At 38.9% G+C, this 18,104-nt stretch overlaps 1 protein-coding gene across 1 annotated transcript; it reads right to left on the reverse strand.

The window, feature by feature from the left end:
• Positions 1–4,597: 4,597 nt before the first annotated feature.
• LOC128644245 (eukaryotic translation initiation factor 2-alpha kinase 3) lies at positions 4,598–17,752 on the reverse strand. Its single transcript, XM_053696927.1, has 6 exons — positions 17,571–17,752; positions 16,600–17,377; positions 7,543–7,707; positions 7,263–7,364; positions 6,977–7,039; positions 4,598–6,459 (listed from the first exon to the last, which is right to left on the reverse strand). The coding sequence occupies exons 1-6, from the start codon at positions 17,735–17,737 to the stop codon at positions 6,283–6,285; spliced, it is 1,452 nt and encodes a 483-aa protein (XP_053552902.1). The 5' UTR covers positions 17,738–17,752; the 3' UTR covers positions 4,598–6,282.
• Positions 17,753–18,104: the final 352 nt, after the last annotated feature.

Raw genomic sequence — 18,104 nt, forward strand, 5'->3', positions numbered from 1 at the left:
TTACCCCAGGACACTCATCTACATGTTTGTAGAAAGCCAAACCAGTACTGAAACGAGAATCAGCAGAGGAAATGGTATATATAAGAGTATATCGTCGATCTGAAAAGGGAGGTAAGAGATGAATCTCTACGACCGATAACAGAGAACCTATGAAATAGACCCCGTAGAAGGAGATCACTGCATTCAAATAGGCAATACTCTCCTCACATCCCTCTGACATTCACTGCACGCTGAGAGGAAAACCGGGCTCCAACTTGCTGCGGAGCGCATATCAACGTAGAATCTAGCACAAACTTACTTCACCACCTCCATCGGAGGCAAAGTTTGTAAAACTGAATTGTGGGTGTGGTGAGGGGTGTATTTATAGGCATTTTGAGGTTTGGGAAACTTTGCCCCTCCTGGTAGGAATGTATATTCCATACGTCACTAGCTCATGGACTCTTGCTAATTACATGAAAGAAATGACAGCCTTCCAGCATTACACAGTCTTGTTAGAAAATGGCTAGTCATACCTTGAGCAGAAAAGTCTGCAAACTGTTCCCCCCAACTGAAGTTCTCTCATCTCAACAGTCCTGTGTGGGAACAGCAATCGATTTTAGTTACTGCTGCTAAAATCATACTCCTCTTTTAAACAGAACTCTTCATCTCTTTCTGTTTCAGAGTAAATAGTACATACCAGCACTATTTTAAAATAACAAACTCTTGATAGAAGAAATAAAAAAACTACAACTAACACCACAAACTCCTCACCATCCCCGTGGAGATGCTACTTGTTCAGAGCGGCAAGGAGAATGACTGGGGGGCGGAGCCAGAGGGGGAGCTATATGGACAGCTCTTGCTGTTTGCTCTCCTTGCCTTTCCCTGTAGGGGAGGAGAATATCCCACAAGTAATGGATGACGCCGTGGACCGGACACACCAATGTTGGAGAAATAATATAGGGACTCCAGTAACATCCCTCTTATTAAAATAGGTTTTACTGCTTACCCCATCCCCATACAGGGAAATAATGCCAGCCAGTTCTGATACACCAAGTCTCCTCAGAAAAAAAGGCTGCACATACCTTAATGTTGCTTGTAGCATGAAACCGGTCTCCACACTGAAGATGTCTCATGGTTACCTTCAGAAGTCTTGTGGGAACCAGCGTGGATCTTAGCTACAAATGCTAAGATCATCAAACCTCAGGGCAGAAATCTTCTTCCATATCCCCCTGAGGAAAAAATAGTACGCACCGGTACCATTTAAAATAAAAAAACTTCTTAATTGAAGAAACTAAAACTAACACCTCACTTTACCATGTCTTCCTATTATAACACAGGCAAAGAGAATGACTGAGGGTGGAGGGAAAGGGGAGGGGCTATATATACAGCTCTGCTGTGGTGCTCTTTGCCACTTCCTGTTAGCAGGAGCTTAATATCCCACAAGGATGAAATCCGTGGATTCGTCATATCTTTGTAAAAGAAATCTTAATCTGCCCCCTAGCAGCTGAGCTGGAATGAGGGCCGCACCTTCATGCAGACTTGGGGACTGGCTTTGGTTTCTTAAATGGCTTGGATTTATTCCAATTTGAAGAAGGTTTCCAATTTTAAAAAAAGATTCCTTGGGGGAAGAATTAGGGTTCTGTGAAAGGAATGAAAACGGTTAGAAGGTTTAATTTTATCCTGAGGCAAAAAAACTCCCTTCCCCCCAGTGACAGTTGAAATAATAGAATCCAACTGAGAACCAAATAACTTATTACCTTGGAAAGAGATAGCAATCTAGATTTAGAAGTCATGTCAGCATTCCAAGATTTAAGCCACAAAGCTCTTCTAGCTAAAATAGCTAAAGACAGATTTAACATCGATTTTGATAACAAAAATGGCATCACAAATAAAATGATTAGCATGTTGAAGTAAGCGAACAATGCTAGACAAATCAGAATCCAATTCTTGTTGCGCTAAATTTTCCAACCAAAAAGTTGATGCAACTGCAACAGCCAAAGAAATTGCAGGCCTGAGAAGAAGCCTATAAATAGGATTTCCTTAGATAAGATTCAAGTTTCCTATCTAAAGGATCTTTAAAAGAAGTACTATCTTCCATAGGAATAGTAGTAAGTTTAGCAAGAGTAGAGATAGCCCCATCAACTTTGGGTATCTTTTCCCAAAACTCCAATGTAACTGCTGGCAAAGGATACAATTTTTTTTAAACCCTGAAAAAGGAATAAAAGAAGTACCAGACCTATTCCATTCCTTAACACTCATATCAGAAATAGCATCAGGAACTGGAAAAACCTCTGGAGTAACCACAGGAGGTTTATAAACAGAATTTAAACGTTTACTAGTTTTAATATCAAGAGGACTAGATTCCTCAATATCCAATGTAATCAACACTTCTTTTAACAAAGAACGAATATACTCCATTTTAAATAAATAAGTAAAATTTGTCAGTGTCAGTATCTGTGGAAGGATCTTTTAAATCAGATAGTTCCTCAGAGGAGGATAATTCAGTATGTTCTCATAAATTTGATGAAATTTCAAATGACCGACAAGTTTTAAAAGACCTTTTACGTTTTAGAAGGCGGGATGCCAGACAAAGCTTTCTGAATAGAATCAGTAATACATTCTTTTAAATTCACAGGTATATCTTGTACATTAGATGTTAAAGGAACAGCAACAGGCAATGTACTATTACTGATGGACACATTATCTGCATGTAAAGGTTTATCTTGACAACTATTACAAACCACAGCTGGAGATATAATCTCCACAAGTTTACAACAAATGCACTTAGCTTACGTAGAACTGTTATCATGCAGCAGGGTTCCAACAGTGATTTATGGGACAGGATCAAATTGAGACATCTTGCAAATGTAAGAGAAAAAAAAAATGCAAACAGCAAAGCCCTCTGATAGAGAAAAAAGGCAAGAGGCATATAGGAATGGGGTTTAAAATAATGAAAATATTTGGCACCAAGTATGACGCACAACACAAAAAAAAAAAATTTGTTGCCAACATCCGGAAATGACACGCTCGCGTCATTGAAGACGCAACCTTGTGAAAGGACTCTGCGTCAACTAAGACGCCGGAAGTGACGAATTTGCGTCATCGAACGTAACTTTGCGCCAAAAATGACGCAATATACTTTGGCATTTTGCGAGCCTAATTCTGCCGGCGAATTTAAAATGACAGTCAATTGGGGGGAAAAAAAAAACACGACTATACCCTAGTTAAGAATTACATTTTTCCTAAAAAATGCATTTCCCAGATATGAAACCGACAGTCTGCAAAAGGAAATATACTGAAAACTTGAATCATGGGAAATATAAGTACAATACATATATTTAGAACTTTATATAAATACATAAAGTGCCAGACCATAGCTTAGAGTGTCTTAAGTAATGAAAACATACTTACCAAAGGACACCCATTCACATATAGCAGATAGCCAAACCAGTACTGAAACAGTTATCAATAGAGGTAATGGAATATGAGAGTATATCGTCGATCTGAAAAGGGAGGTAGGAGATTAATCTCTACAACCGATAACAGAACCTATGAAAGATCTCCCGTGAGGAAAACCATTTAATTCAATAGTTGATACTCCCTTCACATCCCTCTGATGTACACTGTATTGGGTTTCAAAATGTTGAGAAGTGCATATCAACATAGAAATCTAACTGAATTGTGGGTGTGGTGAGGGGTGTATTTATAGGCATTTTGAGGTTTGGGAAACTTTGCCCCTCCCGGTAGGATTGTATATCCCATACGTCACTAGCTCAGGGACTCTTGCCAATTACATGAAAGAAATGAACTTTTTATTTCTCACAAAAAATGGCACCTATATACTCACCACCTCCTAGACCCAGGCAACCAGAGAAGAAGTGACCTCTGACAGCTAGCTTGGTCAGGGAAGAGAAAACTAAAGTGTAACCACACACTGTCACGAGGTGCACAAGGCAGAACTGCTACTGCTATGAGAAAAAGCACGCCAAAGCTACAAGTTACGCAGCATTCAAAGTGAAAGTTAAAAAAAAAAAAAAAAAACTACTATGTTCCGTTGCCGCATAACAGTCTGAGCCCCAAAAAATAAATCACACATAAAGCAGCATAAAATCAAAGTATCACATTTGATTAATCCCCACTTTTCAATAACCTCCCTCAGGAGATATTAACCCATGATTCTATAAAGAAAGGAGTCACACTGTGACCCTGTCTTCAGCAATTTCAATCAAAGGTGTTTCTCAATACTATGGTAAATTGGCAACTTTAAAAAGCTTTAAATGTAAAACTAAAATATCTCCCAGAAAAAAAAATGTTTTAATTCTGCATAGTAAGACATCTTTACATGTTCTTTAATTGTTGTGCCTGCTTATCCTGTAATTTAAATCTGAACATTGTAGATATATAACCAATTAATTGCAGTGTTGCTCGAGTGTAAGACAGCATTATTTTCGCATGTTCAATGCCCATTTAATGGAGCAATATACGCTTTTGAAGTTGCATGAAACCTTGGTCAGGTTGGTTGTTATCCTGAAAACAAATTTGTTTTAGGAAATGAGATGATATCCATTGTTCCAGATTTGACAGGTTTATTAAAACCAAAACAATGACACAAAGCAAATAAATAAAAAAAGGTTTATTAAATCGTTTAGGACTTGAAAAAAGTCACAATATTTAATGCACTTAAATGTTTCCATTTTGCAACAAGTGTGCTCTGTACAGCACCAACCCAAATGGATTGATTTGCTTCTTAAATATAAGACATATTTACATGACAAAAAACTTAAAATGTTTAAGTGATGGACACATTCTGCATAAGCTAAGACAGCAAGGAAAATATACAAATATATCCAACAATACAGGGCAAGGAAAGAAATTTGTAGTTAACGAAAACAAAAACATGATGACAGTAAGGCAATCTGAAATCCTATAAACAATATACCATACTTACCAAAGTGGTATATCACTGCCCTTCTTGAGAATGGTTTATTCATAATTCCTCTAAAGGACATTAAAACATACAAAAATGTTTTTAACAAGGTTGGGTGTTAATTTTTTTTCGGGGGGGAGGGGAGGGAAAATATATCCTATTTTCACTGCCTTTTACGGGAAATACATTCGTGGTGCTCCAAAATGTGGCAACTATATGAGAATTGAACTAAAGTGCTTTTATATAAATTAAAAATAATTAGAGCAGCAACTAAAGCATGTCAACTAGATAAAAAAAATAAAACGTTAATTATAAGCTTAAAACCAAGAAAATAAAAAATTGCCAACTTAAAGTGAAAGTCAATTTTCAGCAATGAGTGCCCGGTTTCTAAAAACACTTTTTAAAAACAGGGGCACTTTCATTGATGAAAATTTACATTGCACTGGATTTGTAGAAATACTTACCTTTTTGCTTCTGCAAACCCAGATCGGCGATCCCAGCCCCAGTTCCTCTGTACTGACGTCAGAAATGAAAAAAACGGCTTCCTCCAATCATGGCTTGCACCCAAGATTGTCCATCTCATGATGCCCAGCTGTGATAGGAGGAAGCCGGTTTCGTCATTGCTGTGGTTGTACAGCAGGAAGAAGAAGGCGGGGGATCATCAATCCGGCTTTGCAGAAGTAAAAGGTAAGTATTTCTACAAATCCGGTGCAATGTAAATTTTCATCAATGAAAGTGCCCCTGTTTTTAAAAACCGGGCACTCATTGCTGAAAATTGACCTTCACTTTAAGTAAAAGTCACATAATCCTTTTCACAAAGTTTGAACCTTCCCTCTAAGGCCGTCATTGCTAGAAAAATATTTGAATCTATTTACAGTTTGAACATCTATGACATTATTTCTAAGTCTGTGCTTTATTTACGTTAATCCCTCCCCCCCCCCCCCCCCCCCAGTTTAATAGGTTTGTAAATCAACTACAGTAGATAATTTTGAATAAAAAAAAACAAAAAAAAAACGGATGGTTAAAAATTTCACATCAGTGGTTCTTAACTTGTGCTAATTACTTGAGTGTAAATCACTAAAAGTATCATTTTCTGAGATACAAAATGAGTATATTAAAATTCATTTTCCCACAAATGAGTTAATATTTTATGGAAGAAAAAAAAAAAAAAAAATAAACACTTAAGAATAGGAAACCTGACCAGCTCTGGTACATTTTCCAGTGTACAAATTTTAACAAAAATGTTTTAACGCAATTACCCATCAGTACTTAATGTTTTGATTCCATCAAGAGATTTTTTTTTGCCCAACATAAAACAGGTCAATGGAAACATTATGAAACAAAGAACAGAAAGGAATAAAGTTGGTGTGGTGCAGTCACTTGCTGGACTGTCTGAAATGCTTTAAGCCAGAAGTACTTAATGTCCGTGACCTCTGTCTAAGTATTAGTTTTCCAGGAAGATCAATATTATCAAACAATGGGCTATCTATGATTTCTTCAGCCTCCGGTCTTTCACTTGGATTAGGAGAAAGCATGTGCAGGACCATGTTTTGCTGCAAAACAAAACCAGAAATAGATACTATAAATATATTTAATACTTAGGACTATATAGCACTACAGGTAAAAAAACCTTTATCCAAAATCAATGGGACTAAAAAGGTTTAAATTTTGGAATATTTATAGATTTCCATCTGTAAGAATGAGACAGCTTGGAGTGGGTGACCAAGTGTAAACAATCTTGTGATTTAGACAATATTTAAATGTCATAATACAGCTTATACATGCAATCTAAAGCCAGTTTTTTTTTTATATATAATTTATACTTTTGTATACCTATTGACCTCAGAAATATAGTACAGTACTAAAATCAGAAAGGTCATTATTGTTTTAAATAAATAGACTATAATTTGCATTTTAGAACTCAAAAAACAATGTAGAAAACAGAAATGTTTACTTATGGGGGGGGGGGGGGGAATTGTAATAATTTTTAAAATAAAAACCATGATGAAAGTTTGGATTTTGGAATATAAAGTTTGAGGATTTGTATCTGTATAAACTAAATATAAATACCTCTTGGATATATTTCTGAGTAAAAAGTGCAGGGAACTTCAGGTCTCGTAGCTCTGTAAGGGTCTTTAAAAGAAGATACAAATGAATACACAATATGCACACAAAAAAACAAACCCCCCACTATTCTAAAGCTTCCCCAACACATGAAGACTAAGATTATCCAAGCAAAAGGGTTTTGCATAGCTCAAACAGAATTTGTGTAAGCTTGACTATAGTCCCTGCTTTTTAGCTTCTGAGAAAAAAAATAAAAAAAAATAATGATATACGATATTGCTTTATTACTTACTCTGACTCTTTCCATTTGTGTACTAAAAGGGTACAACAGTTCAAATAAGATCAGTCCCAGTGAGTATATATCCACCTTATGCGAGTAACTTTGTCCATATAGCTACAAACAAAAAATATTATTAGTCCACAAGTACCAAGAACAAAAAAGGTCATGTCAGGTTTTAAATTTTCCCTTAACACAATGCATTTAAAAAAAAAAAAAAAAAAAAAAAAAGTATGAAATAAATAATTTAATAGGATGTGTGTAGAAAGGAAATACATTTACAAAAGTGGTGTACCTGCTCTGGACTCATATAGAGTTTTGTTCCCACTTGTCCCGTATGTCTGGCATATGCTGGCATCGGTGTCAAAACTGCTTCATCATCTTCTTGGTCCATTTCAGTAACCAGTCCAAAGTCACCTACTTTAACTACATCATCTAATGTAAAAAATATATTGGAAGGCTAAAGGAAGCAAGAAAAAAAAAAAAAAAAAAAAAAAAAAAATTTAAAATCACAGAACAACAAAGAGTGTAATTTTTAAGTGGGGATGGAGAAAGCAAATGATACAGTTCTCCCTTGTAACTTAAGGAAGCATTGCACAAATTGTAGCTCTTTTCTGAATGAGGCACATAAGAAAAATGCAGTTTCCTGGCTCATATGACAACAGAAAAATAATAAATAAAATAAAAAATAGTGTGGGGGCTGTGAAACGATTGGCCAAAAAAAAAAAAATAACATGCTTTACACAAAGCAACAAATATGCTCAGCGTGTTTCTATGTTCATACTCGACTATACAACCGGTTTAAAGTAACAAAAAGAGGGAGGGAGCGGAAAACAAAAAAAAAAAATTAAATAGATTTTTGGCTGATAAAGTTAAAATAGTTGGATAGTGCATGTGGTTTTATATGCACTCATAAAGCACAACTTTTTGTCTATATCAAGTTGGAAGTTTGTAATGTTTTGCCCTCACTACGTAGGAACTTTAAAAAAAAAAATTAAAATAAAAAAAAACACACCACACATTAAGATGCTGCATATACGAACCCCCACCCCAAAAAAACATAAATTTATCAGGTAAGCATAAATTATTTCTCTTGTGATGTATCGAGTCCACGGATTCATCCTTACTTGTGGGATATTCTCCTTCCCTACAGGAAGTGGCAAAGAGCACCCACAGCAGAGCTGTCTATATAGCTCCTCCCTTAGCTCCACCCCCCAGTCATTCGACCAAAGGCTAGGAAGAAAAAGGAGAAACCATAGGGTGCAGTCGTGACTGAAAGTTTTAAAATAAAAATATATATGATTGTCTTAATAAACAGGGCGGGCCGTGGACTCGATACATCACAAGAGAAATAAATTTATCAGGTAAGCATAAATTATGTTTTCTCTTGTAAGATCAAGTCCACGGATTCATCCTTACTTGTGGGATACCAATACCAAAGCTTTAGGACACGGATGAAGGGAGGGACAAGACAGGGACCTTAAACGGAAGGCACCACTGCTTGTAGAACCTTTCTCCCAAAAATAGCCTCCAAAGAAGCAAAAGTATCAAATTTGTAAAATTTGGAAAAAGTATGAAGCGAAGACCAAGTCGCCGCTTTACAAATCTGTTCAACAGAAGCCTCATTTTTAAAAGCCCATGTGGAAGCCACAGCTCTAGAATGAGCAGTAATTCTTTAAGGAAGCTGCTGTCCAGCAGTCTCATAGGCCAAACAGATGATGCTTTTCAGCCAAAAGGAAAGAGGTAGCCGTAGCCTTTTGACCTCTCCGCTTACAAGAATAAACAACAAACAATGAAGATGTTTGACGGAAATCTTTAGTTGCTTGTAAGTAGAACTTTAAAGCACGAACCACATCAAGATTGTGCAACAGACGTTCCTTCTTTGATGAAGGATTAGGACACAGTGAAGGAACAACAATTTCTTGATTGATATTCTTATTAGAAACAACCTTAGGAAGAAACCCAGGTTTGGTACGCAAAAACCACCTTATCTGCATGGAAAACAAGATAAGGGGAATCGCACTGTAAAGCAGATAGCTCAGAAACTCTTCGAGCCGAAGAGATAGCTACTAAAAACAAAACTTTCCAAGATAGAAGCTTAATATCCATGGAATGCATAGGTTCAAACAGAACCCCTTGAAGAACTTTAAGAACTAAGTTTAGGCTCCATGGCGGAGCAACAGGTTTAAATACAGGCTTGATTCTGACCAAAGCCTGACTAAATGCTCGAACATCCGGGACATCTGCCAGACGTTTGTGTAGAAGAATAGACAAAGCAGATATTTGTCCTTATAAGGAACTAGCTAATAATCACTTCTCCAAACCTTCTTGGAGAAAAGACAATATTCTAGGAATCCTAATCTTACTCCACGAGTAACCTTTGGATTCACACCAATAAACATATTTGCGCCAAATCTTATGACAGGCTTTCTAGCCTGAATCAGGGTATCAATGACCGACTCAGAGAAACCACGCTTTGAAAGAATCAGGCGTTCAATCTCCAAGCAGTCAGACGCAGAGAAATTAGATTTGGATGCGTGAATGGACCTTGGATTAGAAGGTCCTGCCTCATTGGCAGAGAGTCCACGGTAGAACCAAGGACATGTCCACTAGGTATGCATACCAAGTCCTGCGTGGCCATGCAGGTGCTATCAGAATCACAGAAGCTCTTTCCTGCTTGATTCTGGCAACCAGACGTGGGAGGAGAGGAAATGGTGGAAATACATAGGCCAGATTGAGGGACCAGGGCACTGCTAGAGCATCTATCAGTACCGCCTGGGGATCCCGGGACCTGGACCCGTAACGAGGAAGTTAGGCATTCTGACGGGACGCCATCAGATCCAATTCTGGTGTGCCCCATAGCTGAATCAGCTGGGCAACTACCTCCGGATGGAGTTCCCACTCCCCCGGATGAAAAGTCTGACTTAGGAAATCCGCCTCCCAGTTCTCTACTCCTGGGATGTGGATTGCTGAGAGATGGCAAGAGTGATCCTCTGCCCATCGGATTATTTTGGTTACCTCCATCGCTAGAGAACTCCTTGTTCCTCCTTGATGATTGATATAAGATACAGTTGTGATGTTGTCCGACTGAAACCTGATGAATTTGGCCGCAGCAAGCTGAGGCCACGCCTGAAGCGCATTGAATATCGCTCTCAGTTCTAAAATATTTATCGGGAGAAGAGATTCCTCCCGAGACCATAAGCCCTGTGCTTTCAGGAAGTTCCAGACTGCACCCCAGCCTAGCATATGTCATTACAATGAGCCACTCTAGCCTGTGAAAACACATTCCCTGAGACAACCACCAGAGAAGAGAATCTCTGGTCTCCTGGTCCAGATGCAGTTGAGGAGACAAATCTGCATAATCCCCATGCCACTGTTTGAGCATGCATAGTTGTAGTGGTCTGAGGTGTAGGCGGGCAAAAGGAACTATGTCCATTGCCGCTACCATGCGTCAGATTACCTCTATACACTGAGCCACTGATGGCCGAGGAATGGACTGAAGAGCTCGGCAAGTGGTTAAGAGCTTTGATTTTCTGACCTCAGTCAGAAATATTTTCATTTCTACCGAGTCTATTAAAGTCCCTAGGAAGGAAACTCTTGTAAGAGGGAAGAGAGAACTCTTTTTTTTATGTTAACCTTCCACCCGGGAGATCTCAGAAAAGCCAACACGATGTCCGTGTGAGACTTGGTTAGCTAGAAAGTTGACGCCTGAATTAAGATGTCGTCTAGATAAGGCGCTACTGCTATGCCCCGTGGTCGTAGAACCGCCAGAACGGACCCTAGTACCTTTGTGAAAATTCTGGGAGCCGTGGCCAACCCGAAGGGGAGGGCCACAAACTGGTAATGCCTGTTTAGAAAGGCGAATCTGAGAAATCGATGATGATCTGTGAATAGGGATGTGTAGATACGCATCCTTTAAGTCCACGGTGGTCATATTGACTCTCCTGGATCAGAGGTAGAATAGTCCGAATAGTCTCCATCTTGAATGATGGAACTTTGAGTAACTTGTTTAGAATTTTGAGATCCAAGATTGGTCTGAAAGTTCCCTCTTTTTGGGGAACCACAAACAGATTTGAGCAAAATCCTAGCCCCTTCCTCTTTTTGGACTGGGCGGATCACCCCCATGGTATGTAGGTCTTCTACACAGCATAAGAACGTCTCTCTCTTTGTCTGGTTTACAGACAATCGAGAAATGTGAAATCTCCCCCTTGGAAGGGAGTCTTTGAATTCCAGAAGATATCCCTGGGACACAATTTCTAAAGCCCAGGGATCGTGAACATCTCTTGCCCAAGGGGGAGAGAGCGAGAGAGAGAGCGAGCGAGAGCAAGCAAGAGCGCAAGAGTGCGAGAGAGCGAGAGCGAGCGAGCCCCCTACTAGATCCGGATCGGGGGCTAATTCCCCTCTTGCTTTCCGCAGAGGAAGCTGAAGCGGGACCACCCTTGAAGTTCCAAAAGTAACGAAAATTATTTTTTTTGGTCCTCATCTTATTTGATCTATCTTGAGGGAGGGCATGACCTTTCCCTCCAGTGATGTCTGAAATAATCTCTTTCAGTTCAGGCCCGAATAGGGTCTTTCCTTTGAAAGGGATGTTCAAAAGTTTAGATGTAGATGACACATCAGCAGACCAGAATTTAGGCCATAACACTCTGCGTGCTAAAATGGCAAAACCTGAATTCTTTGCCGCTAATTTAGCCAGTTGAAAAGCAGAATCTGTAATAAAATTAAGGCCCTTAAGTTGGCTAATTCTTTTGTCCATAATTTCCTCTAATGGAGTCTCCATCTGAAGAGCCTCTTCTAGAGCCTCAAACCAGAAAGCAGCTGCAGTAGTTACAGGAACAATGCACGCAATAGGTTGAAGAAGAAAACCTTGATGAACAAAAAATTTCTTCAGGAGACCCTCTAATTTTTTATCCATAGGATCTTTGAAAGCACAACTGTCTTCAATAGGTATAGTAGTACGCTTAGACAGTAGAAATAGCTCCCTCCACCTTAGGAACTGTCTGCCACGAGTCCCGCATGGTGTCAGATATGGGAAACATTTTCTTAAAAACAGGAGGGGGAGTGAACGGAATACCTGGTCTATCCCACTCCTTAACAATAATATTCACAATCCTCTTAGGGACTGGAAAAACATCAGTGTAAACAGGAACCTCTAAGTATTTATCCATTTTACACAATTTCTCTGGGACCACTATAGGGTCACAATCATCTAGAGTCGTTAATACCTCCCTGAGCAATAAGCGGAGGTGTTCAAGCTTAAATTTAAAGGCCATCATATCAGAATCTGTCTGAGGAAGAGTCTTTCCTGAATCAGAAATTTCTCCCTCAGATAACAAATCCCTCACCCCTACTTCAGAGCATTGTGAGGGCATATCAGATACAGCTACTAAAGCGTCAGACGGTTCAGCATTTTTCCTTAACCCAGAGCTGTCCCGCTTTCCTTGTAAACCAGGCAGTTTGGATAAAACCTCTGAGGGTTGTATTCATAACTGTGGCCATGTCTTGTTAAGTAAATTAATTCGATGCACTAGAGGTACTTGGCGTCACTTGTGCGGGCGTTACTGGTTGTGACACTTGGGAAGAGCTAGATGGCGAACCCTCATTTACTTCTGACTGAGAATCATCTATTGCTCTGTTTTTAAGTGCTAATATATGTTCTTTATAGTTTGACATATCAGTACAATTGGGACACATTCTAAGAGGGGGTTCCACAATGGCTTCCAAACATATTGAACAAGGATTTTCCTTGGTGCCAGACATGTTAAACAGGCTAGTAAAAGTTAAGAGAAAAAAAGCTGCACAAATTCTGCAAAACAGTGTTTTTGGCGCAAAAAAACGTCTGTAACACACATACGTCAAAAAATGACGCAACCACGAACAAACTTCCGGCGTAAACTATGGCGCCAGAAATGACAAAATTTTGCGCCAAAAAAGTTTGCGCCAAGAATGACGCAATAAATTTAAGCATTCTCTGCCCCCGCGAGCTTAACAGCCCGCAGGGAAAAAAGTCAATTGAAAATTTTTGCACTCTGAGAGGAAAACCGGGCTTCAGCCTGCTGCAAAGCTCATATCAACATAGAATCTAGCACAAACTTACTTCACCACCTCCATGGGAGGCAAAGTTTGTAAAACTGAATTGTGGGTGTGGTGAGGGGTGTATTTATAGGCATTTTGAGGTTTGGGAAACTTTGCCCCTCCTGGTAGGAATGTATATCCCATACGTCACTAGCTCATGGACTCTTGCTAATTACATGAAAGAAAGCAGTAAACTTAACGAAATTTTTACAGTAGTATCATACAGCCTTAGTAATTTTGCACAGCTATGCAAATAAACAAATAACCCCTTAATGGCAAAACCGGTAAAAAAAGACTTTCAGCACCTTGCCACAGCTCTGCTGTGGCGCCTACCTGCCCTTTAGAACGATTTGTGGGGGGAAAAAAAACTTCTTTTACAGCCCTCAAACACAGCAGGAACCTCTGGAGAAGCAGTTAGATGTCTCTGAGGAAAAGAAACTGCGCAACTGAGGTGCGGAAATAGGCCCCTCCCACCTCACTCGATGTTTTGAGGCCTATCAGAAAAACACCAGAGTGTCTCTTAATCAACCGTGTGGGTTAAAATAAAACTAAAACAAGCCACAAAGACCCCTTTAGTCCCTTCCAAAAAAAAAAAACTTTATAATTGCATCATTTACTGAACAAAAACGTTTTTACCCAACAGTGTCACCAGTAACTAATGAGCCCTTCATGCAAGCTGAAATTCCTATCCAAATGTCTGAATACAGCTTACCCTTCCCTCATGGGGATATTACCAACCTTTTCTAGAATTAACACAGTCTGTCTAGAAAAATATAGACTGAACATACCTCATATGCAGTTTAACCTACAAACCGTTCCCCCAACTGAAGTTTTCCTGTACTCTTCAGCCCTTGTAAAACAACAGTGGATCTTAGTTACAAAGTGCTAAGATCATCATCCTCCTTGCAGAAATCTTCATCCCTTTTCTGCCAGAGAGTAAATAGTACACACCGGTACCATTTAAAATAAACTTTTGCTAGAGAAATAAAAAACTAACATTTTTGTCACCACACTCGCTCTGCCCTGCCTAGTACTTAGAGTAGGCAAAGAGAATGACTGGGGGGTGGATCTAAGGGAGGAGCTATATAGACAGCTCTGCTGTGGGTGCTCTCTGCCACTTCCTGTAGGGAAGGAGAATATCCCACAAGTAAGGATGAATCCGTGGACTCGATACATCTTACAAGAGAAAAGAGGATATATATTAAAAAAAAAAAAAGTTTCAATTTACTGTGTTCAAGAAAGAACACCATGGAAAAGAAGCAACATTTGATAAGACAAGGTAGGTGTCAAACACTACATGACAGGAACTAGAGCTGCCATCTTGTGTTCCTGTAAATGGATAACATTCTTGCAAAACTGCTGCCTTATAGTGATCCGATAAGTGCACACTCCTGAGCTTACATAAGATACTAACTGCACAAAAGATAATTGAAGTAAACTAGAAAATGGTTTACAATTGCATGCTTTAAAATAGAAAATGGAGGTTGGATTCATGTCCCTTTATTTAGTTACAAGAAAGTTTGTAAACCCTTTGGAATTACATGGATTGGTTACTCATAAAATGCAATTGCATTGTAGGGAGGAAAAAGTAAACACTTGAATTTAGTAACTTGCAGATCACCTTTAGCAGCAACAATGTTAAAGGCGTATTCCTCCCTACAAATCTGTTGTAGTTGATCAATACTTCTGGGTTGTCTTGATTGCACGGCCCCTTTCAGGTCATGCTATAGCATCTTCATTGGGTAAAGGTCAGGAATCGGGCATTCCAAAACCTGAAAACAATTCCAGCAATTCTTTAGTTGATTAAATTATGCATTTGGGTCACTGTTATTGCATCATCCAAACTCTCTTAAAGTGATTGTAACGTTTAATGAATAAGTGCCGATATCTCAAACTAATCTTTAAAACAGGGGCACTGTCATTCATCAAACTTTAAAAAAAAAAAAAAAAAAAAAAACATTGTAAATACTTAACTTTAATGGAAAACAGACCGGCAATCCTCCACCCGCATTTCCTACTGTAGTTAGCATAGCGATGATGAATCCGGCTTCCTCCAATTGTTACGTGGCCCTACGAGCTGGACGCCAAAAGGGACATGCAATGATTGGAGGAAGCCGGATTCATCATCACTGTGATAACTACAGTAGATGCGGGTGGAGGATCGCCGGTCTGTTTTCCATAAAGAAAGGGAAGTATTTAAAAAAAAAAGAAGCTTTATTGTAAAGTTTAATAAAATGAAAGTGCCCCTGTTTAAGATTAGTGCCCAGTATCTAAAATTATCAGTGACTGCTGCCCTGCCATTCGCCTGTAAAATGAATTGTTCGCACAACGATTGCAAAGCAGCCAGAAACTATGATGCCCCCCTCCCTCCACCATGCTTCATAGTTGGAATGAGGATCTGGTGTGCAGAGCACATTTGTGCATTTTTGCCAAAAAGTTAAACATTGGACTAATCTGTCCATAGCACTTTCTCCTAGAAGCTTTGTGGAACATTTAGGTTGTCTTGGACAAACTAGAGACATGCAAAGAAAAAAAAAACCCACGTTGTTTCCTTTGTGGTGTCCTTCAATGAACACCAAATGAAAGTTGCAGTTTGTAGAGGTTTCTGGGAGAAGTTTCTTTTTTTCTCTCCTCTTTAAGGATTACCTGTTGTGCCAATGCTTATATGGAGAGTAGCTACAGTCTTGAATATTCTCCATTTGTAGATAATTTGTCTTACAATAGGTTGACCAACACTCAGATCTTTAGTAATGCTTTTGTAACCTTTTACAGCTTTGTGCATCTCTATAATATATTTAACGTCCTGTTAAAGTTGTTGGGATTTAGGCATGGTTCACACCAACTATTCTTTCTTGAGATGATCAGATTTGTCAGTAGACAGGCTTTGTGTGCCTTTATTTAAAAGGCAGGGCACCTGTGAAGCTCACTTCCAATCTCATCTCCTTAATTGAAACCCCTAACCGCAAATAGCTTTGGGAGAAGTGTTTAATTTTTATTGAGGACATTGAGTAACGTAACAAAAAAAAAAAAAAAAAACCAGTACAATTGTGTTTTTAGTTTTGCCAGATTGTGTTTGTCTATAATTGTGACAGATGAACAAACTACATTTTATAAGTAATTAATGAAGAAACCCAGGTAATTCCAAAGGGTTCACAAACTTTCTTGAAATTGTAGCCTAGATTTTCGTTTTAAGATAATTTTACAACCATACAATCCAGAACTGTACCACTTTACTGTTTGTGAGAAAATAGTAAGAAAGCTAGCATATTGTACACACCTTCAGATCTCTGTGCATTAGACCTTTGCTGTGTAAAAATTGAACGGCTTCTGCGATCTGTAAAAATATATGTAGGCTCTCAACTGGTGGTCTGTCCTCTAATGTGCATCTAGCGCTCATCCAGTCCTTAAGATTTTCTTTCCGACACAGTTGCATTTGAATATAGAGGTACACTTTTGGAGAAGTAGGTTTTACCTTTTCAGCAGTATTTTTAGTTAGATCTAAACTTAACGTTTTTGGCCTTGGAGGGGAAATAGACAAAGTGCTTCTGGATGTAGGTTTGCTTTCATTAGAGTCTTTTGTTTCCGTCTCATGCTCAGAAAAGTCACTATTTGTAACAAGAACCGACACATCAGTTTTGTTGTCTACATTGCTTGATGGATTATCACAGCCAGAGTCCTCAAAAATGATAGATGATGAGGTTCTCTCATGTAATCCCCCAGATGCAATTCTTCCCGAAGAAAGTTCATAGTAGTTCACCAGGTCCTCATCCATTGCACTCTGCTCCAAATCACAGTCTGTAAGAACACTATCTTGGAGATTCCCTATTGGACCATTTGACTGGTTTAAAACATTTGCTGTAGACATCTGGCGAGGCAAGATCTGCTGTCTATGTACTGTGGGCTGAATTGCAACATACCCAGCTGACAGAGAGCTCAAGGTTTCAGATGAAGGAGTGAGCACTTCTACTTTTTCTTTCATAGAGAATGGATCTGTGCTTCTAACTTTGATTGAAAGGCCATCCAAAGGTGTTGGAGAGCTGAACGGCCAATCAGTGCTACAAAGAATACATAAAAAAGTCTGTTAGGATTTATTGTAGTTTTTAAAAAAAAAAAAAAAAAAAAAAAAAACACACCCCCCCCCACCACCACTTTAGCAGGTTCACTTCAATTTGAGCAAAGTATAAAAATAATATTTTAACAAAAAACAAATGACACCAACACCTGCGGCTTGGCCTGCTGAGACAGTACCTTCCATCCTTTAGCCAAAGCTCATCCATTCTTTCCTGCCACAGCTCAGGGGGGGCTTCAAGCCATGCATTGAAGTAACGTACAATGCCTGGGTGCTCCAATTTCGCCAAAGCTTTCACTTCCCGCATCACTTTTTCTCGTGCCAGCTCTCTATAAATGTGAAACATAAGTACATTTTAGCGATAGATATAAATAAAACTAAGGGAATTTAGACTGTGTTACCTCATTTATACCCCTGTGAAACAGTAAGACATGGTTTAACAGTTTCCTGTCCCTAGTCACCTAGGTATACTATTTGTATATATTATAATACAATTATTGGCACCCCTATGAATTCATATGAGAAAACATAATTTATGTAAGAACTTACCTGATAAATTCATTTCTTTCATATTAGCAAGAGTCCATGAGCTAGTGACGTATGGGATATACATTCCTACCAGGAGGGGCAAAGTTTCCCAAACCTCAAAATGCCTATAAATACACCCCTCACCACACCCACAAATCAGTTTAACGAATAGCCAAGAAGTGGGG

This window comes from Bombina bombina, unplaced genomic scaffold (assembly GCF_027579735.1).
Source record: "Bombina bombina isolate aBomBom1 unplaced genomic scaffold, aBomBom1.pri scaffold_1461, whole genome shotgun sequence".
NCBI classification, from domain to species: Eukaryota; Metazoa; Chordata; class Amphibia; order Anura; family Bombinatoridae; genus Bombina; species Bombina bombina.

What these genes read in the sequence shown, in the direction of transcription:
- LOC128644245 (XM_053696927.1), bottom strand. Translation starts at nt 17,737, where the DNA reads ATGTTTCACATTTATAGAGAGCTGGCACGAGAAAAAGTGATGCGGGAA. An exon ending in CTTTGGCTAAAGGATGGAAG is followed by an intron (nt 17,378 to 17,570) that starts GTACTGTCTCAG and finishes TATTCTTTGTAG; the next exon opens with CACTGATTGGCCGTTCAGCT. An exon ending in TCTATATGAGTCCAGAGCAG is followed by an intron (nt 7,365 to 7,542) that starts GTACACCACTTT and finishes TTTTGTTTGTAG; the next exon opens with CTATATGGACAAAGTTACTC.